Raw genomic sequence first — 26,420 nt, forward strand, 5'->3', positions numbered from 1 at the left:
CACGCAGCTTCAAGGGAAAATACAGTTGCAAACCATTTAGGACTTCACAAGGAGTAAGGAACCTGTGCCAGTCTTTGAGAATGCATTCAAAGCACCTTCATCCAACAGTTAGAATTGCATTTTTTACATTAAAATCCCTTAGGCGCTTGGAGTCTGTGAAGTTTTTTTTTTCCCATTGCCTATCAAGCAGTGGTATTAAAAATGAAGTCTTTGGCAGCACAGCCAGCCTGAGTAGATGCGAGATGATTTTCATCTATTCATTCTAGAACATCTGCTTCTTACCCTCAGTTTTCAAAGGCCTTGAATGAGATGTAGGCCACTGAATTTTATTGCTAAATTTCATGAACCTCTTTGAAAATGAAAGGATTGCACAGAACAGAAATTTAGAGACATCAAAGGGACCTTCCCTTTTCATGCAAGCACTAAAAACAGTGCAAAGGGAACCAATTATAATTTGCTCTATTGCCAGTTTTCACCGTGGAGCAAATACAAGCATTCTGTGCTTTAAACCTTACAAACCCGTGGCTGCCAGCTTAATGCACTCCTAAAGCCAGGACCAAATTAACAGACTAAAACCATCTTGCATCCATTCAGGCGAGCAATGAAGCCAAAAGAGCTGGCAGGCTAGCTCATGAAAAAAATCCTTCTTTCTTTGTATCCCTGCTTTGTTTTTAAAAAAACATCAGTATTTCTTTACTCATTCAATGGCAGCGTAAACACTAATTCAGCTTTTTCAAAAACGAAGCTATTGCATAGGTACTTTTTATTGAGCTGATCTTCATCCATGCTGCCGACAGAGTCTGGAGGCAGAGTCTGAAATGGCAGCTCCTCGTAAAAAGTATGAGAGAGTTCAGGGATCTCAGCCAAATGTGGCTGACTCAGGATCTGCTGACTCGAGCGGCTGAAATCATGACGTAGACACGCGAGTTCCAGGCAGGCACTGGAGGAGAAGAGCTGCCCTGAATTATGAAGCAAGGTGAAACTGAGAAATTGTGAAAATCAAGGAAATTCCTTTAGAGCAGGACACTAGGCTTCTAGCCCAACCCAGAGCTGCACGTGTGCTCTGCAGTCAGTGGCGCTCGGGTGGAGGGACCCCGGCGCTGGAAATCCATGAAGAGTGAGCTGGGGAAGAACTCTGCGATCTGATCCCTGCCCCGTCAAGCCAACAAGCCCTGGGCCAAAGCAGGTACAAGCCAGCCAGGGCAGGAGCTTTTCCTGCTCCCAAGGGTGGCCTTGGACACCGGTTTGTATTTTCCAGAGACCTACAAGATTTCTGATTTCCAGTTCACAAAACCCCTAGGAGCACCTGCGGTTTCCACCTGCCAGGCTGTCAGGACGCAGATCGGTGGGTGTTGCTACACTGACAAGGTCTCCAAAGGTGACTGTAGCACAATCTTCGTACTGTCAGTGGTGTAAACAAAGCTGCTTGGACCCTGGGGCCGTGGGGATGGGATCACATTATGGTGCCGAAGGCAACACTGTGGCACCAGCTTCTCCATGATTCCGTAAGGCCTCCAGAGCGCCAAGTAATAACACAACCAATGAAACCCTGGGATGATACCAACGTCCTGGTAAAAAAGTGTATCACGGTCCTGGTTTTGGCTGGGATAGAGTGAATTTTCTTCCTAGTAGCCAGTAACAGTGCTGTGGTTTGGATTCAGTACGAGAATAACGTTGATCACACACTGGTGTTTCACCTGTTGCGAAGTGGTGCTCACCCTGAGTCAAGGACCTCTCAGTTTCCCACGCTCTGCCAGTGAGCAGGGACACGAGAAGCTGGGAGGGAGCAGAGCCAGGACAGCTGACCCGAACCAGCCAAAGGGATGTTCCGTACCATGGACCGTCACGCTCAGTATATAAACTGGGGGGAGCTGGCCGGGAGGGGCCGACCGCTGCTTGGGGACTGGCTGGGCATCGGTCAGTGGGGGATGGGCAACTGTATTGGGTTTTATTTCTCTCTCTCTTCTTGTTGTCTCCCTTTTCTTCATCATTATCATCGTCATCATCATTATTATAGTTCAATTATTAGACTGTTCTTCTCTCAACCCATGTGTTTTACCTTTCACCGATTCTCCTCCCCATCCCAGCAGGGGGGCAGGGGGGGTGAGCGAGCGGCTGCCCGCTACTTAGTTGCCAGCTGGGGTTAAACCACGACAATCACTTACTGTTCTCCTGCACTGATCTCCAGGGAAGTAGAGGTTGTTCATAATCCTCGACAGTGGAAGAGTCGAAAAGCTGTCAGCACAAAATTAATAGCCAGTTCTGGTGCTCCCACTCTCGGTGGCCAGCTCAGCCGCACTTACCCCTTGCCAAGTGAGCACGGCTGCAGTCATCACACTGGGAAAGTGAGTGGGAAACTGAGTGAGGAGTTGCCTAGGGTCATGTCTGCACCAGACAGGTGAACACTACACTTCATTCAACACGTGAATAAGATGCTACAGTAGCCCCCTCACGCAAACGCATTCATCCCTGTACCATTTCTTCCTAGATGGGAAAGCGATTCAAGCTAGCCTGCACGACTAGTTCTTGAATCATTTTTCTGGATATCTGCTCTTCCTTCCCCCACTTAACACTTACAACCTGTCTTTCCTCCTCTCTTGCCCCACTTTGAAGGAGCTGGCTACCTGTAGGCCAGCAAAGGGATGAGAGGCTGGTTGGCTGCAAGGTGGCCAGAAGATGTCCATGGAAGGGAGGGAAGCCCAGAGGATGAAATTATGCTTACGTGAAAGCGGAGATGCAGGAAAGGAAGAGGGAGAATTGGTATAACATACAAGCACGAGGGCAAGAAGAATCCGAGGGTAACTGAACCTCTGCCCCACCTCCCTAACAGTTCCGCGGATGGTTTAGGAGTAGAAAGGACTCAATCAAGCACAGAGGGCTTGAGGGGGAGGGGTAGCACTTGTATGTAGATCTCAGCTTTGATTTCTTATTTCTAACTTGGTGTCACAGCAGGGGAGCACATACACACTGGTGGCTCGGTACTGTAATGGGGGTTGTACCTGTGTAATCTCCTTGACAAAGGCTTCTGCTCCCCTGTGTCACCTCCACAGTTGCAGTGGCCTGTGCAGAAGCATCCCTCTCTGCTGCACCTCACCCTTCTCTCAAGTTAAAGCATATGACTAGCTTTACACAAACATGATCAGCTTTGCAAGAGGTTAGAAACCCTTCTCCAGTAATTCATAGCTGCCCAAGGAAGAGCCACTAATCCTGACATACAGCTTCATCCCCAACAAGGAGTGCAAAGGTATGCCGAGAGCTACAGAAAAATCATCCAACTTCCAGAAGAGCAGGGAAAGCACAGAACCATCTCCTAGAGCATCCGGTTTCTGCAAACTGCGCTGAAAAACTGTCTCAGTCTGCCTGTGGCCGAGGCTTGAGGCTGCAACTGATAAGAAGTGCCCTGTGAGTAATAAGCCCTTAAATCAAACCAAAGTCATCCTGTTTCTTAGATAATGTTTATTGTTCTCATGGCAGAAAGCTGTCCTTTTGTGTCACCTGTTGGCTGACAACTCTGCTTTCAAGCAGTCTGCCAGCCCTATGGCTCCCATTGCAATAATGCTACAAATAATTTAAGCGCTACCACTTTGGATCAAAATTTTAATGAGGCACTATACCCACAAAAGGGGCTCTGTATAGCATAATTAAATAGAAAGGGTCTAAATAAACAGTAAGGTTTTACAAGTTACGTTATAGTTGAAAACAGCTGGGAGGCAAAGAAAGGAGCATTGAAGATGCGTGATGTAAAAAGGCATTTCACAGAATGCAAACACTAAAACTTTTCATATCGCACGAACGGTAAAACACTACGAGCACGTGACCTCCCTTTGATTTGGAAGAATCTGTGTGGGGCACAGGGCATTTGTTTTTTTTTTTCCTTCTGCTAGTCAGCACAATGAAATATTTCACATGGAAACCCAAACAGTGGCAAAGAGAGCCATTTGTCCTTCAGAAAGAAATAAATACTGCAGGAACAGGTAAAATCAGTAGGAACATCTGGTTCAGTCAGGCCATGTGATGCTGGATCACAATGCCAAAACACTGGACAGTGCTGGGACTCCTCCAAATAGTCTTGCAAACAATTAGAACTGTAACAAGTCTGTTTGGCTCAGAGCTGCAAGACACTTGTTTCATGCTCATGCCTACTCCTTGAATCCACTGCAAGCGGTGACATTCAGGCTGAACCGACCAGCTCAGCATTCAATTCTCTGTCTGCATCAGCTATTTACAATATCACGTTTGAACAACCCCCGTCAATATTTGATCCAAGAGCTGCATAAATCCTACAAACACGAGAAGGTTTCAATTTCACATTAAGGTAATGCTGAAAGCGGTGCTGCTGTATCGTGTAAAGTCAGTGCACTGTTATTCCTCGAGAATGAAATTTCTGGTAAACGTAGTTTTCATTTCATTTCCCCCCAGTCCTCTCAGCAGCCCTTTCCCAGAGCCGTAGCTATTCCTGCAGTTCTGGGCTTGTGAATGAAAAGTTTCTAAATTCATCTTGGTTTATCATTGGAAGAATTCCTTCTTCAATGGGAGTCAGAATGGGCTCCTCTTTTATAAAATCTGGATCAAAGTTGCTCACATCATCTTTGGATTTCTGTCAAATAGAAAAGACAAAGGAAAGAGATGTCAGAAGTATGTATCATCTGCTTGATCCTTACTCTGCATCTTTAATCTAGTCCTGAGTGGAACGAACCACCACCACCATAACCCAGGCTGAACTTGCTGAAAGCTTTTCCTGGGGCTGGAGTGGTGCAGCTGAGCGCTCCCACAGAGCCTCTTACAGGGCAAAGCCTTTTAGAGCCTCTGCAGGCTCCTGACAGGGAAACGTCTCTCTGATTTAACTGACATCACCTCGGATGGGTTGCCTGCCCAGACATGGCAGGGCAGGGCACATAAATCAGTTCCCTTCTTCAAGCTGCAGCACGGACCCAGCCATCTGAAGCAGTTATCCGTCTTGTTTCCAATTAGCTGACTCCACACAGTCCCTTCTTATCTGCAGAGTGTCTCAGCTGGGCTTTGGGAAGTGGGGGGGATACACTCCTCTATGTGCAGGCCATTACATTTGCACAATAATGAATTACTGGGCCGTGGGAAGACAAATGGCTTGTGTCCTGGTGCTGGATTCCTGCGTGCCACAAAGTGGGACTGTTTACAATGCACACACACAAATGGGGCTCGTGGCACATTTTGACAAGGCGTGTGTTTTCCCTGCATCCAAAACAAGACGTTCCATTGACATTGAAGTCTAATGTTCCCAGATACTATCCAGCTCATGGTGGACTGAGGAGGCTCCCTTAGTCTTTGACTGAGGCCAAGAAACAACTCAAAAGCCTGATCTTGAGCTGCCACAGCTCACCCAAATGCCTGATCCTGCACCCAGTGATCTTCATGGAGCAGGACTGGGTTGACGGTCGCCACTAAGAGCTTGCAGAGTGACCTCAGCAGGAGCAGCGTGAGACAAAGCCTCTCCAGGCAACAATTTCCAAAGGCAATGAAGCCACAGAGACAACCTTGGGAAGGCTGTCCATGGAGAGCAGCACTCTTCTATCACAAAGCATCCTTAGAGCTGTGTGGCGACACTGAGAAAAGGGGCAGCGTTGTGTCCTCTGCTGCCTGCCAGCCGTCTGAACCACCCAGCTGACAGTGGCCTGAGCAGGGACTACTGTGCTGGGTGCTGTACAGAGAGAAGAGAGAGAGCCTAGTTGTGAAGGGCTAGGTGGAGTGTGCAGGATGAGGATTACTTACCCTGTTTTGTATTTGGGGCAAGGCAAGGGGTAGCTAGGTGCCTGATGTGCTGCAGTTGCTTTTACAAATCTACATCTTTTGGCTGAGCTGCCTCTGCAAATCCAGCACGGAGGGGAAAAAAAGGTGACCTGTACAACGTCAGGTGGCCAACCAGCAGCCAAGCCAAGGCCAGAGACCTCACCTCCTGGCTCCTGGGCCAGGGCTTTTGTGCCGAGGCTGCCCTTCCTTCACCTCCTTTCCTTTCTCACAGGAATAAATCTGCTAACATTGCCCAGAAAAGAAAAAAACCCCAAACAACAGGAATCCCTTTCCCCCACCCCTCCTTCCCACGTACAATTCGAGGCCTGAATGGTGGCTCCATCTGACGCTGGTTCAGCAGGTCCCAGTCCAGATCTTTGAAGTAGGGGTGCCGCAGAATCGCACTCTCGCCGCCCAGCCCCAGGCTGCCCAGCCGCATGTTGGGGTTCTTTGTCATGAACTGCAAAACAAAAAGGGCTGTTTGTTTTCTCCCATCCGGCAGGGCCACAGAAGAGGGACCTATTAGCAGTTGCACAAAAGCTTGTCCTCAGCTTTCCTGTTGAACCCAGTAGCTGGCCAGACTTCTCGGTTTCATTGTACTGGAACCGCATGCAAGGAACTTGACTCACTCTCTAGAGGAAGAAGTTGGGGTGTATTTCTCCTTGGTCCTTTTTCTTTTGGTAAATCCTTGGTTACCACAATAAGAAAAGAAAGTTGAATTGCATCATTTGCAACATTATAAATGTTGCACGGTGGTTTTGGTGGTTATTTATTTCTGTATTAATTTTTCAAGAATACAAGCTTGCTCTCAAACGCTGCTCACCAGCCAGCCAGGTTTTGGACTGGAGTCGGCCCTGAGCTGCGTCTTTTTCCTAAACCTCAGCCTGCTGAAGCGCAGCCAGAAGCCTACGCTTTCCTTCCTGTCATCTCGGGAAAGAGAGGAAAATGAGCAAGGCACTGGCTTCTGGAGTCCCCCAGACGCTGAGCAGATGAGAGCAGGCAGGTGACTGTCTCCTCTCTCGACACTGAAACGCTAAAAGAGGATTTCTTTTATGTAACGTTTTTACTCTGCTACCACTGAAAAGAAATCTCCAACCTCAGCCAAAGTGCCCTGATTTGCCTTTGCCTGGCAGCAACGAGAAAAGCCGTACATCATGCACACAGCACGAGAGGGTCCCGGCGGGTGCCCTTTACATCCCAACAAGAAAGATGACATGTGAATGCTGTGGATATTTCTTAAGGAGAAGGGAAATACTGGGGGAGGAGGGGGATCCTTTTGCCAGGCAGGAAAACAGCTAGTTGGCTTGTTAATTTAGGATTATAGTTCTTAAAAAAAATCAGTAAAAAACAATCTCTCCCCTCCCCTCAAGTATTTCTAATTCATTAGAGAAATCAGGTTATGTTTAAACTGGGAAAACAGCCGCTTTTATTTGCCTATTGAAACAGCAGCATAAAGTAAGCGGAGGTGTCCAGACGATTTCCTCGAAGATGAAAGAGCATTATGTTTAGCAAATAGCTGAACCAGCCAAACCAGACAATCGGTCACTGTTTCAGGAATGACCGAGTCTGCTGCATCTCAGCGATGGTGAAGTGAAAAGACGGGGAGGTGCAGCGGGAGACCAACTTCATTCTGACTGTAGGAGCTTTTCAGAAGGTACAAATTCTCCTAGGACGAGTGGATAAAAGGCCTAGTCATTCCCTGCCTAGAGAGAAGACAAGGAGAAGACAGAAAGCTGCCAGATTTATTTTAGAAGTCTCCCCCGTACCCTGTCCTGAGGGGGCTTCAGAGCCAAAGCAGATGGGGCATCAGCAGCTGAGACCTTGCAGGACACCAGACTCTGCTGACATGAGCCCAAAAACCCCAGCTCCAGCCTGACCTCCTGAGCCTTTTGAGCATGTGTGCTGCCACGGGATTCCCTATAGCAGAACTGTTTTCTGCCATTCCACCCAAAACATCAGCAGAAAGAGCTGCCGAGTGCATCCAGATTTGTAAGATCAGTCCCCAGGAGAGGAGCAAAGCTGAGGTGGCTCTCTGCAGCTGGGGTCTTCCCATGCTTCTCAGGACTCTTCAGCCCTCAGTCCTGCAGCATTTCCAGGGGCAGGCCCGAGGACAAGCACAACTTCTCTGTCTTCCCAACCCCTTCAACCTATTCTCCCTTTCTACCAGCAGAACCCCAACACAATTTGTTTCCCAAGAGACTCTGCCCCAAAATTTCTGTGGACTACTGATCCCCAGACAACAGCTTGGTTTCCAAACAAGAAATGGGTCAAGCCAAAATCTCTGAGCCCTGGTTCAGACAAGCCTTTGCAAGTCTTGAACTCAACTTCTTTGGTTTGCAAAACAGGCCAGAAATCTCCTGGCAGCCCTGTTTTTCTCTTGAAATTCCTTGCCCAGCTTCTTTGTCCCCACAGATGGATATCTGCACCTCACCAGCTTTTATTTGCATTGCTGGAACACCTAGAAAGCTCAAACAAGATCAGAGCTTGCTGGTGCTGAGAGTGGTAGAGACCAAAACTGTCCAAAAAGACAAGACAAAAAAGAGAGAAGAGCTGGGAATAATTCCCATGTCTCCCAGCTCCTGACCTACCGCTGCCTCCATTATACCAGGAAGCTTCTGCTAAATGTGGAGAGAAAAAAAAAAAAAAAAAGAAAACAAATAATCTCTCAAAAGGGCCGGTAACATGCTTTGCTTAGGTTCCCATTCATGCTCTACCATATAAGACCAAGACACAAACTGGACCGCCCATTCCCAGACCAGTTCAGAGCCCTGGGATATAAAAGTGTGTTTACATTCCTATTTGCTTGCTTTATTCCACACGATGCCAAAATTGCACCAAGCGAAGGCATCTGATGCAGCAAGCCGAAAGCCAACGTAAATGCATTCCTGGCTGCTTAAAACACCTTTTTTTGTTCGGACAATGAGGATTAGGCAAGGGCCATTCCTTGAGGTGGGGCGTTTTGAGCTCTGAAGAGGTAAAACGTAACACTCAAACCAAAATAACTGTTCAAATTCAAGCAGCCAGCTCCCGTGTGAGCGCCGGGCCCGCGGCCTCAGAAAGCTCAGCGGGGTAACTCCGGGCACCCCCTACCCTGCGCCAGGCGCCCACAGGAGGCAGGAGGAGAGGAAAGGCTTCAGCTTCACCCGCTGCTGGAGCACGTCCCCTGCCCAGCTGCTGCGAGCGAAGCCGGGCTGCCCCAACCCCCCTCCGAATTAATCCTTGCCTCTGACAGGGGCGCGCTGCCCTACGGGACGGGACGCCCATCAACCAGCACCTTCCCCAGCTGGCAGGCAGGAGCTCCGTGCTGCTGCCTCTCGTGCTCTGTCAAAATCGGGCTTTGAAGCAGGAGGGTGTCCAGGGCTGGAGGGACCCACCAGCACCACAAACCTCCCCGGACACATTTCTCTAAGCTTGTTCCCCAGACAGCAGGACCTTGAAAGCGAATATAAGTCACACACTCTGCAAACAGTACCAAGGCAACGTGAAGAGGCCCCCTTCCATGGCAGGCAAACGCACCTAGTCTGCTTCAGCAAAAGGGTACGATATAATTTTGAAGACCAGTCGGTCCTTACCGTTGACTGAAACCCCGATACACATGTGGTACGCTGTGCTGAGACCTCTCAATTGCATCCGTGCATGGGAACCAGCCCCAAAACTGTTGCCTTCGAACGGCATCATGCGGTACGTGAAACACGGTCCTGTATTCCAGACTCCCTCAGCACCACGGCACGTTACTCTGCCCACAGATGTGCACATGCCTCCGCACCCGGGGGTTGTGACAGACAACATGAGACTGGCCATTGCTGCTCCTCCCTTACACCAAATCTCCTGATGAATTCTGGAGGCGGCAGGTCCATCACAGCCTGGTGAAGGCAGGATGTTTCCTCTGGGAAGTGGCTCCAGGCTTTATTTAGCAATTGGGCTGAAAAGCAGGCGTGCCAGCAGTGGCTCCAACAGAGCCAGTATGGCTGTTTTGCACTGGAACAGTTATATACCTCTTGCAGTAAGGCAGGTAAAATTAAAGGATGAAATTTTAGAAGCCAGTTTCCACTGAAATGAGTAACTAACCCTCTCAAACACTATTTGAATTGACCAGAAATTATTGCACTCACAAAGAAATGGATGAAGTTTTAGTTTGTGTTGTCCAGTATGTCAGGAAAAAACAAAAGACTACAATGACCTCTCAAAGGCTCAAAAGCCCATGAATCCTTCTCTTTCTCTCTGGAGAATGGCAGAGAACTGGATGAATGGCAGAGCTCAGAGGGTTGTGATCAGCGGCGCAGAGTCTCGCTGGAGCCTGTAGCTAGCTGTGTTCCCCAGGGGTCAGCGCTGGGTCCAGCCCTGTGCAACTCTTTCATCAGTGATCTGGATGAAGGGATGGCGTGTCCCCTAGCAGGTTTGCTGGTGATACAGAACTGGGAGGAGCAGCTGATACACCACAAGGCTGTTGCCATTCAGCGAGACCTGGACAGGCTGGAGAGGAACCTAACAAAGCCCAACAAAGGCCAGGAGGAACAGCCCCAGGCACCAGCACAGGCTGGGGCTGAGCTGCTGGAAGGCAGCTCTGCGGAGAAGGCCCTGGGGGTTCTGGTGGACAGCAAGCTGCCCATGAGCCAGCAGTGTGCCCGGGTGGCCAAGAATAGCAATGGGATCCTGGGGTGCATTAGGAGACACGTGGCCAGCAGGTCAGGGGAGGTTGTCCTCCCCCTGTGCTCTGCCCTGGTGAAGCCACATCTGGAGTGCTGTGTTTAATTCTGGGTTCCCCAGGTCAAGAGAGACAGAGAACTACTGGAGAGGTTCCAGCTGAGGGCTATGAAGATGATGCGGGGACTGGAGCATCTCCCTTCTGAGGAAAGGCTGAGAGAGCTGGGGCTGCTTGGCCTGGAGAAGACTGAGAGGGGACCTTAGCGCTGTATGCAAACACCTGAAGGGCTGGTGCCAAGAGGACGGGGCCGGGCTCTTTCAGCGGTGCCCAGCGACAGGACAAGGGGCAACGGGCACAAACTGCAACACAAGAAGTTCCACCTGAATATGAGGAAGAACTTCTTTACCTTGAGGGTGACTGAGCACTGGCACAGGCTGCCCAGAGAGGCTGTGGGGTCTCCTCTGGAGACATTCAAAACCCAACTGGACACGGCTCTGTGCAGCCTGCTGTAGGTGACCCTGCTTTAGCAGGGGGTTGGGCTGGGTGACTTCCAGAGGTCCCTTCCAACCCCGACCATTGTGGGATTTTGTGATTGTCTCTCTGCCTTAGGCAGGGCAGACATTTCTCTGCTGCAAAAGGGTGGCATCTGATGGCCCATCTCGTACTCCTCTGCTATCCAATGGCACTTTTAGCAAAGCAAACAAAGAAAATGGATATCTGAGGAACTTAATTAGAAGTTCAGCCTTCATCTCTGAGGTAAGTAGCTGGAGCCTATACCCACATCTCTGGCCCTGTAAGAGGCACTCCTGCAGCAGAAGGGGTAAGCTGAGTGCCCAGAGCACACAGACGCTGCCCTCCACACACATGCAGGCTGAGCTGGGGAAATGTTTTCAGAAGTGCAGCTAATATTTCACCTGAACCCTTCAGCTGCATTCAGAAGCAGTTGGGAAATGTCTTAAAAAGCGTTGGCTGTTCCTGGCATCCATGGGAAGCCACAGTTTGACTCTTGCTTCACAGGCTAGATAGCGCTAAATGTCCTTCCAAGTACAACCCTCCAATGTTTTCAGGGGTGATGAGAGAAGATGTTCAGTAAAAAGTTTTTTTGTGGCAAAATGTCATCTCCTGATGTTTATTAAGTAGCTCTAATTTGCACGATAATCCAGACTGTAGCATGAATCTCAGCCTCTGGCACACAGAGCTCAGTGAAGAAACACAGAGAAAAAAACATTCAACACTAACAACGAGGCAAGCCAGAGATTCCTAAGCAAAAAGAAACATGTAATCGCCAAAATCCATGATGACTCCCAGCAAAACCAACAGCAAGACTATCAACCTTAAACCTGAACCTGGCCGTCAAGCCCTGGCTCTGCGATCAAATCCAACCGTGGGGAATTATCCTGTTCCCGGTGTAAAGAGCCTCTTGGGAACTTCCTCGGGCTGCGTCCCTTTGGGCTACACCAGCTGGCCGAGCAGCAAACTTGAGCAAGGCTCTTGCTGACCTCAGCTAACCCTCTCCGCAGCATCGCAGCCAAAACCAGCAGCTGGAATGAGCCAAAAACATGACTTCACGAGATCATTTGAAAACATTTACTGAAAGAAAATGCAGCAAGCCGTGACAAGAAATTAAAAGCTGGAGATTAGTCCACGGAGGGCCTGTGAAGTTACCAGGAAAAAATGCAGACATAGCAGTGCCAACCATGAGGAAAAGTCTGCGTCAGCCCCAGGAACTCAGCCCATGAGCAGGTGAGGGGAGAGCAGAGGACCCGCACTGGTCCTCCCTTTCACCCACTACATGGCTCAGACCATGCTGGGAAGGGCTCCAGTTCTCCCAGTCTGCTGAACAAGGCTGTACTGGACTTCTTCAGCACTGTTTAGGTGCAGTGTTGCAACTTCTGTCTCAAGAGGCTGACTTTGCAAATCAGTCTAACGGCCTGCAAGTCAGTGAAAAGATGTCTGCATAGAAAGCAGATGCTTCCAAGCATTAATGTCCTCAAATCTGCAAGTTCCCTTTCTCAATACTGGGAATCCCTGACAGGTTTTACCTAACTCATGTACGTGCTACTTGCATCAGAATAATTAATTTCATGAGTAATATCATAGTGACTAGATTATGACAAATTGTGCCACATTCTAGGAAACACCAAGGAACCCAGACCCTTTCACAGAAGTAATGCACTTCAGGAAGAGGAATACGGCTTTCTGCTCAGCCACTCCCTTCACACTGTCAGCCCTCTGGACAAGGAAGAAATCGTTATTTCTTGTATTAAAGTAAGTCTGAGATGCACCAGCTCTCATCAGGACTCCACTGCCCTGGGCAGGGTGCATTTACCTTGGAAGAGAAAGCCTGTGCCCCAGGGCAGCTCATCTTTCAAATGCAAGCGCAAAGCAGGGGTGGAGGGTATCCCCCATCTTACAGGCAGGGAACAGAGACCCAGAGAAATTCATCACTTTATCTTGCCAGGAGCCCAAGGGCAGCCCGTCATGGATACAATGGCAGACCCTCAGCCTCACCTCTCCACCACACCACATGCCTCAGAGGAACCTTGTTCAGGACTGTACAAATGCAAGAGTCAAGCCCAAACCATTAAAGGAAAGCAAGATCTCCCTGTTCATGGTATTAACATTTCCTGCCTGTTGGTGTTTCTCCCGTGTCACTACCAAAGTGAAAAGCAGCAGCAGCACAGGAGATGATCGCCCTGAAGTCTCCCCTGTAGTAATGAGGGAGAGCGGGAAGATCAGGAGATACCCAACATGGTCGCCTTCATTAAGATTCATGAGCTAAACTAACAGGGCAGAAATTAACTCGAAAGGAAATAAGATTTCTCAAAGATCTATTTGATCTCAGACAAAAGGGAATCATTATATAAATAGAGTAATTACTTTAATTAAGGTTTCTCTCCATGAATCTCTCGACTGAATGCTGCAGTGCCGAAAAGAGTTTGGCTGCCTATTATGTAAGGCAAACAAACCCGCAGTCTGCGGTTTCATTAGCCTTCATCCACCCTAAACAAAGGAGAAGAAGGATGGCTCTATGGCTCCATCTCTTAATGCATTATTTTTAATGACTGGAAGCCAGTAGGCATTAGCATAGCAGAAAGACTTTTTTTTTGCCTTCTTTCTTTTTTTAAAAAATAAAACGTTGCTCATATTGAGCCAGTCTTGTCTTTTGCTCTCTTAGGCAAGGCTCCCATCACTCTCCATCACAGCCCTGCTGGGGTGATGCTCCCACGCATGCCTCACGTCCCCATACGAGAGCAATAACACACAAGGGGGTTACGGGGAGCAAGGGAATTGGCACAGCCTGATTTCACTAAATGGTGTCAGCAGAAGCTCCACGGCCCTGGGAGCAGGGTGGTTGGAGAGCTCTCCCATGGAAGTCCTCACACTGAGGGCAGCTCAGCTGGTGCCTGGTAACTTAAACCACAGCAATTTGGCTGTGGGTGTGAGCCAGGCACTGGGGAGCCCAAGTCCTACTGAGCTTCAGTGAAGATTGTGCTGCTGAGAACAGGACTTGGAGTCACTGTGGCTCTCCCGAATGCTACCTCTGTTTTAAACTGTGATTTGCTCTGCAGCCATTAGAGGCCACGAGGCGTTTTGGCTTCCTACCCTGCACACAGCAGGATAGATTGCTAGAAGCCCCGATTGTACCAATGCAATTCATCTTGGTGCTGAGCCAGAATGCGACTCACCCATGCACAGGATGCTTCCACCCTCATGCTGGGGTTCTGGCTACAGAAAACGGTGAACAGGTGAAATCCTTCGTTGCAGAGAAGCTCCAGTGAGTGCAGTGCCAGGGCTCAGAAGTACAAGACTGCCCTGAAAGCATCTCAAGGAGGGGGCGGGGGTGGGTGGGGGTGGTGGTGTGGGGTGGAGAAGAGAGAGAGATATCTCCTTTATTTTCTTTTCCAGATAAAAAAGGAATGGGAAGGGAGGTAAGAAACAGTCTTCATCCTGCTTCTAAAAGCCAGAAGACTGTCACTAAAAGCATGACAGCGGTCACACACTTCATGTGCCAGCCGCAGGCAGGAAGGACAAAATGTCAGTGCAGTGGATATTAGGCAGGTTAAGTTTGATCTCACTTTCCCCTAGTGCAGACATGGCTGCTCAACGCTGCCCAGCCAAAGCTCGAGGAATCAAGGACTAACTGTATTGCACACCATGCTGAGCAAGAGAGAAAAGGAAAATAAACCAAGGTAGACAGAGCAACTCACATGCGGGACAGACACATCTGGCTCCAAATCTCCTAGTAGTGTAAACTGATGTAACTTTGCTGACTATCACCAGGAGAGAATGTGGCCCAACATATGGGAATGAAATGTTGTCTGAATAACTCAAATTTCCTTGCTGTGATGAAATCTACCTGTTTTCCCACCTCTCCCCACTCATCAGCAAATAACTCAACACTAATGCAAAATGAAAAGGCCACAAGTATCAAGTGCATATTGGCTTCTGATGATAGGTAGTGATTTTCGACACTCCTGCCTTTAGTACTCCTGTAATAATTAATAATAAACAGAAATTAACTTTAGTCATTAGATGTATGGAATATTTAACATAAGTTTTGGTCAAGATTTCACTCCAGAAATCTTTGTTTTCAGAACTGATGAATCAACCCCAGTTCCCACGTGGGTCACCAGCTGCACAGGCTGCTCAGACAGTATCAAGCTCTGGCTGCTGTTTTTAAATTACCCCAATTGGACTATAGGTACAACATGGGGATATGGAGGTCAATTACTAAATCAATACATCAATCAAAGTAACATAAACATGGAAGGAGAATGAGCATTGCACTTGTTAACAGACTGGGGGCATGATCCCACTCTCATTTTAAGCAGCGGTAAAATCTCCCTGGGGTTGCCTGGAAAAACAATTAATCCTTTTCCGATAGTCTTGTCAAGAGGAACTGGGAATCTATTACACAGCCCTGGGTGGCCTATTTACATAGGGTCAAGTACAAAGAGGACTAAAGTGCCCCTCACAAACCTGTAAAGGCCAATTAAGGGGGGGCGGAAAAATCACAGGAAAATACTTCAAAGGAGCTTTTTTGTTGTCTTGGTCATATTTCGATTCTTTTAATTTTAAGGTTCCTGAAAAGACACAGCAGGTCAGAAAGTTCAAAGCTGGAAGGACGAGTAATACCTACAGCCCTGAACAGCTTGGGGACTCAAGAGATTTGTTACCCCCATAGCGGTGCTGGGACCTCCCAGTTAGATGGACTGGCCCCCTCCACCGGGGGCTGCACAGCAAGAGCTGGTCCCATCATCCAGTGATCATTCCCAGGTTCTCAAGGGAATCCTTGGGCCTTCCCCTAAGGCTGGATTTTAACAGACTTCACCAAAACTCCTGTGAGGGGCTATAATCGCACTGTTTAACTGTGGCAGAGCTGAGAAGGGAGCCCAGGCCACAGGAATCACTCCTTCCCAAGCACCGAGGAGCGAGCAGAAAAAGAAGAGCAGGAAGACAAAGTCAGCACAGTGAAAGCTCCTTCGCTTTTCTTCGCATTCCTGGCAGGAAAGAGGAGGCTGAGTCACACCTGGCAGTACAATAGGCTGGGTTAGGAGCTTTTCTTATGAGGCACATCTGAACCCGCACACTGCGGACTTAAACACGAAACTAATTTCAGCCTATTGGAAAGGGAAAGGTAAAAGACCTCGGGATGAATTTAGCCTTGGCTGGAGACGGCTTTAGCTTTCTTTCATGGTGAATTATTCAGAAGCACGGGACTACTACTTTGGGGAAGAGGAGCGCTTCAGAAAAAGGTGTGATCAGTCTGCAGAAGAGAATAAAATCGCCGGGGAAAGCTATTTGTTGTTTGAGCATTAGGAGGCAAAGAGTAGGAGACAGCATGTTACAGAGATGGATACGCAAGCTCAGGCAAAAGAGGTAAGGCTGCAATCTGTGGTGGAGCATAGCCTCGCCACTTCACCACAGTGTATGTTCATGGCAAAAATGGGCCAGATGAGAGATCACTTGAAACTGCAGACCTCCTTCCCTGCTGGGAAACGACAGGCTCCGGTGTCCTGCTTTTGCAGCAGAGGCTTTGGAGCCAACCAGGAAATGCAAGATGAAAGCATGTCTAAAAAACAAAGGAAAAATGTGTACACAGATCCAGCAAAGAGCTTCACAGAGAGATTTATACATCGGCCTCACTCTGACAGCAAAAGCTCAATCAAACTGTGCAAGAGGATTTATGGAGCCTGCCAACTCTGAAGAGGTGCCAAGGAGAATGATTTATTGGCATATTTGAAGGCATTTTTAATATCTATCTGCCTTTGTTAGCATGCTCCTCAGCTCCGAGGATAAAGCAATGAGCTCATCTAGTTCCCTCTTTGATTTCAGTCGGTCCACCATTGTATTGTTCCTTTTCCTTTTAATCTTTGTCTAAAAAAAATACTCCTGGCATCTGGTTCATTCAGAAACAAGTTCATTCTGGCTATTCCAGCACTGCATGTGAAACAGATTATCTGCCTTTTTCTGCCTGTTGGAGAGAGAGAACCTGGCTCAGATCTGTAGGATGCAAGTATGAAGGAGAGATACACGCCTCATGCACAGGGACGTAAACGTAGCCTCATTTCACACCTCGTAAGTGTTCAGGAGAGGACTGGAAAGCACAAACACAGGGGTTTGGTCTGGCTCACACAGTGGTCAAACTGACTGCCCAGGACTCGGGGAAAAGGTGAGGCACGAAGGCAGGAGGAAGCACATACGTATTGTGCTTGGATGTGCCAAGCAAAGCACAGCCCAGGTATTGAGTCATGCGCTGCCTGCTGCAGCATGCAGGGAGGATGCAGACACCCACCGTGGTATGTGAGCTGATGACAGCCCGTTCTGACCTCCCAGTACCCAGGGGTGTTGGGCCCCAAGCGAGTGCAGCGTATGAAGAGAATAAACTCCTCCAAAGCTCAGAAGACCTCACCCTCTGTGCTGACGTTAAGGGTGAGCAGCTGCGGCAAGTCAGCAGCTTGGACCATCCACATCTCTCCTGAACTTAGACATCCTTGTCAGCAGCCCAAAACCTGCCTTTCCCCTCCACTCCTCTGTCACAGCAGACCGCTCGCTTTGACTACGTTAAAAAATCTGCCTCTTTCTGCTGTAAAAACCCTGGCTCTCTGCGTCCTCTACTCATAACGGCATTTTCAAGTTGCTTTCAGCGGTGGCACCAGCCTGATTCAGCACAGAGCCCTCACCACCTGGAAAGCCTTTCCAAAGATAAGCTGCAGCACGCACAGGAGGGTTCCTGACGGAGGGTTTGGCAGTCACGGTGGTAAGGGCATGCAGCACCGCCAGAGTCAGCCAGGGCTCTGCTGGAGCTGTCACCCTGCACCCAGCCAGACTGGGCTGCCCCATGCTCTGACCAGGCAAGAAATAATCCCCCCAAACCCTGTGCTCCCCAGGGAGCCCTGGATGTAACTAACACACACACACTCTAATCAATTTTATCTCACATTAGGAGCCATCACTTAGAATTCCTGAGAAACAGTGGGAAAGACTGATCATGTTCACCAGAAGGAGGGGCAGAGGAGGGTACCCTTCAACTTTACTTTTTTTTCTCATCTAGTATCATCTGCAAATTTAGGGAAGAAGAAACCATAACATACACACACACGCATTTTCCTAACTGCTACTTATTTCTGTGTATGCATATGGATACAAAAAGCATTTCTACAACTCACCACCACCATTCCCTAACCTAACCTCTTGTTTTAAGGTAGAATTTGGCCACATTTTGAAATAATATCCACAGGCTTCCCTCCAGCAACTCCAGAAAAACTGCTGGTGGAGCAATACACTATAATTATCGTACCTCGTGGGGAAGTCTCTTGTGTGTGATGGTTACTGGAGTGACTGAGGGACCTCAGGCAGCCTCCTATTCACTCCTCTGGGCAGCAAAGGAATGACAAACTTCTGTAGAAAGTTTTGAGTGGCTTTTTTAAATAACAAGATGAAAACTGGCTGAGCTGTTGGGGAAGGGCCCCCATACCTCTCTCCCGCTGAAGCGCTGTCTGCACTGCAACATTCCTGAGCCCCCTTCTTGCTCTCCAGAAAAGCGCATGTGTGCTGCCTCCCAGCAAAGGGGTCGGTTCCACCGCCGGTGAGCCCTCAGCGTTGAACATTGCTGTGTATGCTTGCTGTACAAGCAAGGCAAAAAACCTAAGGAACTAACTAAAAAGTTCTAGTTTCTGGGTATCAGTTGTGACGTGGGCTGACAGGAATGGGAAAAGGCTTTTTCTTTCTAGAACAGGGTTTTTTTGACTTCTTGATTGAGCTTCAGGGCTGTCTGGAGGCAAAGGGGATTTAAACTGTGGCACATTTAACCATTCCCCCTCCAGCTGTTCCCGAGAACCACACAAACTCCCTACAGGCTGCTGGCAGAAGCTGGGAAGGAAATTCTCACTCCCTTACCTTGTGCTCCAACAACCAAAAATGAGTCCGTAGAACAGGCTGTCAGAGCAGGACCCAGCTCCTGCCGACCCAACAGAGCATCACTATTGCTGGGGCTGAGTCAGAAGCACTAATTCCCACTTGATGTTAACCAGACCTTAAGCAAGTCTGCAAGAGCGAAGTCTAAAGGAGGAAGAGGGGGTGGAGGGGGTTGAACATATTAAGACTTTAGTGGTGCTGTTGGGGTACAGATAGTGTCAGGGTATCCGGAGTGGGGGAAGTGAACTCAGTGACACAAAGCAGCAGAGTTCACTAAACCAAAGTACTGGCCTTCTGAGTTAGTATCACTTCCAGGCTATTGTTCTCGAGAAAAACAGATAAAAGTTTTTATTTGCATCCTCAGTACTGTATGGCTGGCGTCATTCTCCTCTGAAATACGGGTCACCAAAAGGGCTGTCAAGCACTGGAACAGGCTGCCCAGGGAGGTGGTTCAGTCACCACCCCTGGAAGTATTTAAACGAGATGTGTAGATGTGGTACTTGGGGACATGGTTTAGGGGTGGGCTTGGCAGTATTAGGGTAATGGTTGGGCTCGACAGTCTTAAAAGGTCTTTTCCCACCTACGTGAATCTGCGATTCTATGTTTGGCCTCAGCTGAGCTCCCTCATCTTTCAAGCCCTCTTGCTCCTCGCACTAATCCACCGGTACTTGAGATTCCTCCAAGCTGTCCCACCTACGCTGGGGAGAGCACAGGCTGCTAAAATCACAGCCAGTTTGCTCTGCACCTTCCTCTTTTCTTGCCTGGTATTTATTTGTCACACAAAAACCACCTGGAATGGGGCATAACCAGTTTTGCCCCATCTCTTATTTCCAGTAGTATTTTCTTCAAAATGCACGTTTTTAGCCAGCTGGAGAGAGAACAAGCTTTAGTCTCATTTGTGTCCCCAAAATATACAGCTACAGACAAGGCTGCCGAAGCCTTGCTTTTGGAAGGAGGAGTTCAGCTAGGCCAGAAGTGTTTCAGAGCTCACATTAAGACTGGAGGCTGGCACACAAACACTGAGACACCCTCGCTTCCGCAGACTCGGCTGTGACAGGAGTTCAGAAACCCAGGGTGCAGGAGGCACAGCAACGCTGACACTTCCCCAGGGAGATGCTTCTTTCTATCCCTGCTGTTACCTGGCTCTGAGAGTGAAAAGCTGCAATCGTTCATCCGAGTTTCCAAGCCTTTGGGCCAACCATTGCTGCTCCAGACCATCAGTCCATGGAGCGACGCAACCGGCTTAGCCCTTTTCTCCTCATCTGAAACCAGGCTTGGAAAGGAAAATCCCTGCAGCTTTCCCTGTGAATTTGCTTCCCATTACGCCATTGACTTTTGAGACCCGATTTTCACTGTGTGCCTTCATTCTCCCCTCCAGCGAAGCCTGACTGTGAGCAAGACAGTGTGACCGAATCACATTTGAGAAAGTCATACATGCAGTGAGCGAAACATGCTGCCAAAATACCACCCGCTTATGGGAAACAAGAGGATTGTATTTCGCTTTGCAGTTCACTCAGCTGAGGCCCAAAGCCTCTGCCTGCCAGGAAAGCCATCCTCTTTGCTCAAGCCCTTTTTGCTAGCAACAATTTATAAACTCAGAACATCAACATGCTGTAACAAAGCAATCTCCGGCTGCACTCCCACTGTAAAAGATACGGTGCAGCAGTCTCTGGCCTATGCGTGCTCACAAAGTTTCCCTTTCACAGTCTCTTCATCACCACACACACTGGTGACTACTCTGTCAGCTGATGGCGAAGAATATTTGAAAGACTTTCTTTTACAGACGCAAACAATACCTCCACTGGCATAAACTCCTTGAGAATGCATTCAGGTTGGGCTATGGAGAAATCTTTTTTTGGGGAATCAAAATCAAAGCAAAACTTATGTTTTGAATGAGCTGAAGTGGTCTGAATCCATTCAGCAGTAATTCTCCTTTTCTGCACTTTTTTTACTCTCACGAGAACATCCTTGCCCAGTTTGACTTGCTCACACAAGCAGGGGAGACAGTTTGAGTCCTCTCTGCCTGACTTGAACCATCAATACCTAAATTGCCCAGTGACACAGACAGGCCAGGGTACCTGAGTGAGGTTTTCTACTTCCCTTCTCTGGGAGTACTGACTCCAGCAAAATCCTGGTGATTTACACTGATTCAGCTCTGCCCTACTCTTTCCCCAGCTCTTGAGGAAAAATATTAAGGAGAAAAAAAAACAAACCAGCAACAAGCCCAAACATTAAAAAGTGAAATAAATAAAACCTTCTTTTTCTAGAGCACAAGTATTTCTACTTTCAGTTCTAAACAATGTCCCAGGCCATCATGGTTGGGTTTGTTTTCCTTGGTAGCAGTGCTCAAAAAGACACCAGGAATACCCAGTGACCTAAATGAGGTCCTAAGGATGTATTTGGGTTATTACCAGGAAGCTGCAAAGATGAACTGGATGCAACCTTCAGAAATCAGGTGGTTTCTGATGGGGGGAAATTGGTAAAGCACAATTATGGTAAACAAAAGCAAAACAAAATAACAGCATCTGTGAAATGGGTCCTAAAACCTATTATCCTTGTTTACAATGAAGCTCTTCATGAAAGCAAACAGATCAAGTGCTTTCTAAACCTAGACATATCCATTTATAGAGCATCCCTAAACACCTACACCTAATTGCATCTTCCTGGCAGAAGAATTTCATTTTTGCTTCAGAGGTTTGTACCACTCAAGACTAAGCAAATTCTCACTAGTCCTGTTCAAGGTTAGAGGCCAGAACTTTTAGTGAGGGGATAATCCATTTATTAAGGCTATTAAGGCCTTAGCCCACAATACAAGAGACCTCAGGTTTAATTCCCTGGTCTTCCATAGGCTTCCCATGCCATGTAATTACTTACAATCATTTATGCTACTGCAGTAGTTGAGTGCTCTGATTTTCCAGAGCTCTTAATGTCATGGGTTAGAAAGCACTGTCACAGCTGTAAATCAGGGAGCTCAAGTTCACACCTTGTTGGAGGTAAACACAGTAGCAGTTAGAAGAGATGCTCACATAGTAATAATTCTGTATCTAAGAGAACTCATATTAGCATCAGAAGTCTGTGAGAAAAAAGTATCTACATATTTAGCAGCTAGAAAATCTACCATCTTCCTTCATAAAAAAGCCACAAGGGAACAAAAAAGCCAGGTTCACCACTCTGTGTCACACCTAAAAACACTGATCAAACTTTATCAGTATACTGCAAACGTAATACCTCAGTAGTGATCACATTTGTCATCATCCAAAAGAAATCAAAGTGCGTGGGGTGTTTACATTTAAATGTAGAACCCCAGACAATCTCATGACAGGATGTTTCCTTCCCGTTAAAGCCAACATGCTCTGATGCCTCTAAAAGCTCAGCGTAAGAGAGAGAAAAGGAAATGAGGAGCTCTTCTAGCAAGCAGCTCTTGATGCCAAAGGCAGCCACTGTGAAGTTGCAGAAATTCAGGCTCTAGCCAACTAGCATCAGTGGTGTAAAATCAGATGCAAAAGTCACCTCCAGGCAGCAGGCACCCAGGGAACAGAAACACTGAAGAACTGAAGGTCCATTAAAAATTCCAATTGCAAATTCTCACTAGTCAAATCACAAGGCTTCTGGTTAATGCCCTAAATTTCAGCCTTTTTCCAAAAGCAGACATAGCGTAGCGCTTCTCTCAAGTAATAAGGGTGTTTCAGGGAGGCAGTTCTGCTTTACTGTGGGTTTCACCAGCAACACATGATACAGCAGACAAGCGGAGTGGCTGGAGAGGAAACCTTTTTCAGGCAAGTAGCCAGCAACTGTTAAGTTGACTGTGCAGTTTTGGAGACACTCAGCTGATCTCTCTTTAAATTCTTAGCTCCCTCCTCGATTCTGGCCCTTTCTCCAGTGCCTCCCATCATGCTGCCTGCCTGTTAATCACAGAAGGGACCCGCTGTTGAAAGTCGGTCTCTGAACGTGAGCTACAGCAGCCTGGGGTGACTGCGGCTTGTGCTGGCTGTTTCTACGAGGTTCCTATCAGAATTAAGAAAATAAGGGTTTCATCAAGAGGCTAAACCACAAATCATATTTTATTATACCCTGAAGCTTCTGCTACGATGCGCATCTATCTGACCACATGTTACCTCTAAGATACCTGTAACAAATCCACTGCTATTACTTGTCACCGCAGAAGAGGAACTGGCTCAGGCATTCAAGAGTCCCAATCCAACATGAACACTGCTCCAGAAGCTGCAATGGGTCTGAACTTTATTTTTTTCTTTTAAATATGTTGCAGGTTATTTCCAAAACCCAAGAGGGCCTTCAGCATGACAAACTATCACTCCTGAGTTCAACCTGTGATTTCAGAGCACAACCCCTTGCACTTCTTCAAGAAGTGGATTTTATTCTCGGTTGATTTCTGTGGAATTTATTACATGCATTTTCAGCTACAGAAAGTAGTTGCTCAGTTCATATACAACAGAAACCTTTCAGTAGAAAACTCCCAGATTCTTGCTACTGAATATCTGATGGAAACAAACTCTCCTTCCTTTATATGGTCCCATCATTCATCACCCCATTTCTCTGGGTCAGTGCTCCACAAGTTACTCCGAATTACTACCTTACCCAGCTACTTCTTAGACCCTCTATTACCAATATTTAGTAGTACCCAGTCTTAAACGCATCTTTGTTCACAGTGCTTTTGCAAGGAAAGGGAATACTCTGACCCTTCTCCCTCCACAGGGAGCTTAGAGATATTAAGTGATTTGATCAGGGAGGCAGGAAGAAGTCAGTAGCAGAACAGCCCAGTCAGGTCTCCTGATTTGTAGGTTAATACCCTTGTCATTTAATCACCTTTTGATTCATTACAGTAAAGGCAGGCAGTTCCAGTGAACTAGGCACTGTTTGTACATGCACAACCTGAAATCTTAAAAAGCTTCAGTCCCGTGTCACAGGCAAAGATGTGAGGCACATCGATAAGAGAGCTCCTGGTAGAACTAGGACTAAGTGCAACCAGCAACAGCTCTCCTCAAACTGCTTGCTGTACAGCCCCACTTTTTTTCTCCCAACCATGCAAAAATCAAAAACCTGTCTTCATATGCAGGCAGACAGCAATCCCTGGGGATGGATGACATTACCAACAGTCAGCACAAAGGATTATCATGAAGACTTCACTTCTTTGCAACTCCAGTCGCATGGAAATCATATGGTCACTACTGATTAAATACTGTGTGTACCTGCTGCTTCTGTTCTGGAAGATGACCATATGTTGTAAATCATTAAGTCAGCAGGGGAATGCCCAGACACACAGACACGCACACGCTTTGCTTGCCAAGTTGGCTGCTGAACCGTATAAAGGACATAACTATGCAAATACACTTAAGTGTGTCAGGGCTTTATTTGTTTGGGTTTTTTATTTACCCTTCAGTCCAAGATAAGAAAAGGGTCAGGGTCATGATAACCACAATTTCTGAGTACCCACACTCCAACTCTGTATTCTTTTGCTGGATTCAGGCTGAAGAAAGCCAGGACAGAAAGCACACAAATAGTCAAAGGAACTCACTGCTTTGAGGATTGCCACTGCATCCTGCTGGAGCCATGTCGGATAGACAACTTCATCATTCAGAATGGCCTCGAAGAGGTCATCCTCATTCTCTGCCTCAAAGGGCGCATGGCCACACAGCATCTCGTACAGCAGCACACCCATGGCCCACCAGTCCACGTCAGGGCCATACAGCATCTCCTGCAGGATCTGAAGGAGGGATGGGAAAGAAATATCAACCCCGAAGCTTCTTAAACTGAGCAGGGGAGGAAAAAGTATTTGGAAATACTACCACAGAAGTTCTCACTATGCCCTAACAGTGTGCTCTGCTAGGCCGGCTGTATGTCCAGGAACATACAGGTGATCTCAAGCTGGGAACCCCGAGAGCAGCACAAAAGTACATCAGATACATTAAGTAAGGGTTGAACTAGCTTAACTGCTCACAGGGTCACCTGGGAAACGATGCTAGGGCTTAGCAGGAAGAGAAGAGGCACTCCAGCAAAACTGTCTGAGCCTCAGAAGCAGCAGAGCAGCCATGTGTGCGGGTTGACATCACCTCTTCCTTGCGCCTGGGAAGAAAATGCTTACCTGGCTGTAACAGCAAGGCTTTCAGCTGGAGAGGGGAAGAAGTGTGAGTGTGTGAGAAAGGGACAAACACCAACCACAGACAAAAATTCAATTGTGTTGAAGAAGAATCCGAAACCCTGTCAGAACATCTAGCAGCATCTGGAGGGCAGCTGTTAGTTAAAGAGGTGTTTATTAATTTTGTAGTGAGATTGGGGAATGACAGGCAACGGGAGAGGAGAGAAAAAGGAACTGGGAAATACGGGCGAATTCAATCTCCTTTCAAATCAGACTGGGCCATTATCTGCATGTGTGTCTCAAGATTTTTGCAGCTGTACCTCGATTTTTCACCTCACATTTCCTAAAGAAAAATACAGGCTTATCTCAGTGCCTACAGCAGCCTGAAGTTTCCTCGTGCTTTGCTTGCACAAGGGACTGATAACACAAGCATACATCTAGGAGGAAATCTTGCACCTGGCACTCAAAGTGTAGCTGATGACACCAGAAAGTACACTTGCTGTTCCAAAGCTAACCTAAGCTTTTCATATTGTAACCAAGTTTTCCTGGCCAAAGCCAGGTTTCCTATACCTCTGGAGCGATGTAGTCCGGTGTACCGCAGAAGGTGGCTGTGGTAATGCCATTGTGAATGCCCTCTTTGCACATTCCGAAGTCTGCCAGCTTGCAGTGACCCTCATGATCCAGCAGCACGTTATCCAGCTTCAAGTCCCTGCAACAAGAAGCGTTCATCAAGTCACTACATGCTTGGAGCAGCCCCAGCACAAATGGAGGCAGCATCCGAGGCCTCAGAAGCTTAACCTGTAAACTGGACAAGCTTTACATCATTGTAAAAAACCCCAAAAAACCACAGAAGTCATGCAGGAGGGGTTTTCTTTTGCTTTGTCTCTTACAAAAGGGAGGGAGGAACAAACGTCCTGCTGAACTGCAGTTAATATGGGCAGGTGCTATACAAGTTCGCCCACATGGCTTTCCAAACACACCGCAAGCCTGGCTGGCAGAGCTCCTGCTCATTTAGCTCTGGGACTCACTAGAGCAGAGGTTGCCAGAGCTGTCAAATTGCGTAACGATGTTATGATGCAGCAAAACGCACCGTATAGGACATGCTCTGATTCAGCAAAGCGCCACGCTGGGAGCGCACAGCTGAAGCTGGGGAGGCGTGCAAGGTCTCTTCAGAGGGGCAGCAGGTCCCCTCTCCTCCTGAGGTGGGGGGTTAAGTGCCAGGCTTCCCTGTATCAGGGCAAACCTGACTGACAGACCCCACCTGGAGCGTTATCCAAGCTGTAAAGAAAAGAAATTCCCTGCTGACACCACACCACACGGGCAGGGGGCATCTCTGGCCAGCAGGGGATACCTCCATCATAACGCAAAGTGTTGAAGAGTCCCCCCAGATATATTGATTCCAGCAGGACTGCACTAATGCAAGAAATGAACACCCCCCCCCCCGTAGTGCTTATCAGGGTGGGGACCTCCTTGTCACTGTCACAAGAGACCTGC

The 26,420-nt window shown here is 47.9% G+C and overlaps 1 protein-coding gene across 1 annotated transcript in view; it reads right to left on the reverse strand.

The window, feature by feature from the left end:
* Window positions 1-3,436: 3,436 nt before the first annotated feature.
* The window catches only part of PRKCH (protein kinase C eta), a 121,596-nt gene continuing 98,612 nt past the window's right edge, over window positions 3,437-26,420 (reverse strand). The window contains exons 11-14 of the mRNA XM_055716395.1: window positions 25,497-25,635; window positions 24,366-24,554; window positions 6,083-6,226; window positions 3,437-4,597 (exon numbers count right to left, since the gene is read on the reverse strand). Coding sequence (XP_055572370.1) covers window positions 4,451-4,597; window positions 6,083-6,226; window positions 24,366-24,554; window positions 25,497-25,635 — 619 coding nt within the window. The 3' untranslated portion in view covers window positions 3,437-4,450. The remainder of the gene's footprint in view (window positions 4,598-6,082; window positions 6,227-24,365; window positions 24,555-25,496; window positions 25,636-26,420) is intronic.

Source organism: Falco cherrug, chromosome 7 (assembly GCF_023634085.1).
Source record: "Falco cherrug isolate bFalChe1 chromosome 7, bFalChe1.pri, whole genome shotgun sequence".
NCBI lineage: Eukaryota > Metazoa > Chordata > Aves > Falconiformes > Falconidae > Falco > Falco cherrug.